At 31.6% G+C, this 2,101-nt stretch overlaps 1 protein-coding gene across 1 annotated transcript in view; it reads left to right on the forward strand.

Moving 5' to 3' along the window:
- The window catches only part of LOC131949066 (multiple epidermal growth factor-like domains protein 10), a 13,914-nt gene extending 12,324 nt beyond the window's left edge, over positions 1-1,590 (forward strand). Inside the window, exons 15-18 of the mRNA XM_059310834.1 lie at positions 1-9; positions 446-580; positions 766-954; positions 1,189-1,590. The exon at positions 1-9 is cut by the window's left edge and continues 126 nt beyond it. Coding sequence (XP_059166817.1) covers positions 1-9; positions 446-580; positions 766-954; positions 1,189-1,340 — 485 coding nt within the window. The 3' untranslated portion in view covers positions 1,341-1,590. The remainder of the gene's footprint in view (positions 10-445; positions 581-765; positions 955-1,188) is intronic.
- The last annotated feature ends 511 nt before the right edge of the window (positions 1,591-2,101 follow it).

The raw sequence follows: 2,101 nt of genomic DNA on the forward strand, positions 1-2,101 counted from the left end.
GTGATCAAAGTAGGTGTTGTTTTTATTTTTTAAATTCAGATTTTCAGTCTTCCTCTATAAAAATATTTAATTATTACACTAATTGGTATTTGGTTATGCAAAATGGTAAAACTAATAATGATTCAAATAGTCTATTGGCAAACATGCATTTCACAGTAAAAACAGACACTAGTACATCGAAGCCATCAATCTACAAATCATTTACTAAAGAAATGGAATCAACATTAGAATAATCAAAACATACATATTTTAAGCAATAAATTATCATGTAAATAATATTGCCTTCGCTCATATACGTGAACACACACACTCACATACACACATATATATATGTAATTTACAAAGACTATATATATATCAATAGATATATGTATGTTTTTAGATAGTCTTTGTATATTGTAAGAGTATTCAATTAACCAATTATAGTTGTGTATGTTTCCGCCAGCATGTGATCCCTATCATTATGGAAAACTTTGTGAATTGAATTGCTCCATCAGCTGTTTCCAATCAAAATGTGACAGCGTCAGTGGTCAATGTGAAAAATGTTATCCGGGTTCGACAGGAAAATTTTGTCAAAACGGTTAGTTTAAATTGTCTATAGTCAGTATCTAAAACACTGATAAAAATATGTTTTTATTTGTTTTAAAAAGTTATATATAAAACGTGTTTAATTGCTTTATGGTGTTACATTGTAAAAGTTATCTTAATAGAGTTATATGTCAAAATTCATCCTGTAATACGAAAAATTTCGTCTTTTTAATGTAGAGAAAGACCAGCCAAATGAAAGGGCTGAAGGAATTGGAATTGGTGTGGCCATCGGTGTTGTAGTAACTGCCCTTCTGTTTCTAATTACCGCAGTACTTCTACACCGCATCAAAATGTGGTCGTGGAGAAAAAATGATAAAATAAAAGAAGAAAAACATGATCATACTCCGGACTCTAAACTTGAGTCAGGTAACCGTAATACAAACTGTTGTAAGTTGTGATAAAAACAACTTGAATTGTAGGCTGATATGAATGACTGTAACCATTATATAACTGTACTTTGTTTATGTGTGTTTTTTAATACGTCTGATTTTACATGGGGGTGAAAAAATGAAAGCGTGAAGGAAATAAATGAGAGAAAGAGTGAAAAAAATTACTATTCCCACAATTGAATTACTACAAGCTATTATCTCTAATTTACAGAGCAACACAAGATTTACACCGAGGCAATCGAAACTGAGGAGGTTAATTTACAAGTTAACTCAAGCTCATACGCAAACCACAATGTTCACACTTACGATGTGATTAATTTACAAGATGTTGAGAAATCTGATTATCGTGTATTTAACACGTAATGTTAATATGAAATATGAAATAAAATAACTTGTAATATCGAGCTCTATGTAATTATAGATGAATGAGTAATTGTGTCAAATTGTAGTTAAAACACCTATTTGAACATTTTTTTAAAAAGTTGCGTTGTTGTTTTGACGCTGGAAAATAAATAATTTTCATGTTTTTGTTTGATTGTAACTGTTTATTTTTATGCATCGTTTCGAGACGGCTGTACAAATCCCGACTTTGGATTGGCTAATGTACATTGCATATCTTGTATCACTCATAACTTACTCACCGGAATAAAATAATTACAAATAATACAAGATTTTTTTTACACTTAGAAATGATTTTTTTTTTGTCACTGCAACGATCATATTAGGCTGGTATTTTTAATTTTACATGTGGTTTGATATTTTAATGATGGAGAAAGTTTGGGGATGGGATGTTGTGGCTATCGCTATTATTTTATATCTAGCCATCGGTACCTGTTACACGGTCAATTCTGGTGACTTTAGATCTCTTCTTTTTACAAACAGACTACCCGTTTTTTCTTTTAGATATGTATCTCTGGAGAGCGGCATTTAAAACTGTCCGGGGGATGCTGTTTAATAGTAGTTATGTTGTTTTTGTCTATTAAAAACACCTGTTTCGGATGAGCGTGGGTCTGACTACACTATCCCTTCATATGCTGAGAAGTCAGAAACAGGTGAACTCTACTTCACCTGTCCCATGTCTTACCAAGTCCCGATTGGCAACTTTATCATTCCCATCTAAAAAA

The sequence above is a fragment of the Physella acuta genome, unplaced genomic scaffold (assembly GCF_028476545.2).
Source record: "Physella acuta isolate Inbredline_101_S28 unplaced genomic scaffold, ASM2847654v3 ptg000061l, whole genome shotgun sequence".
NCBI classification, from domain to species: Eukaryota; Metazoa; Mollusca; class Gastropoda; family Physidae; genus Physella; species Physella acuta.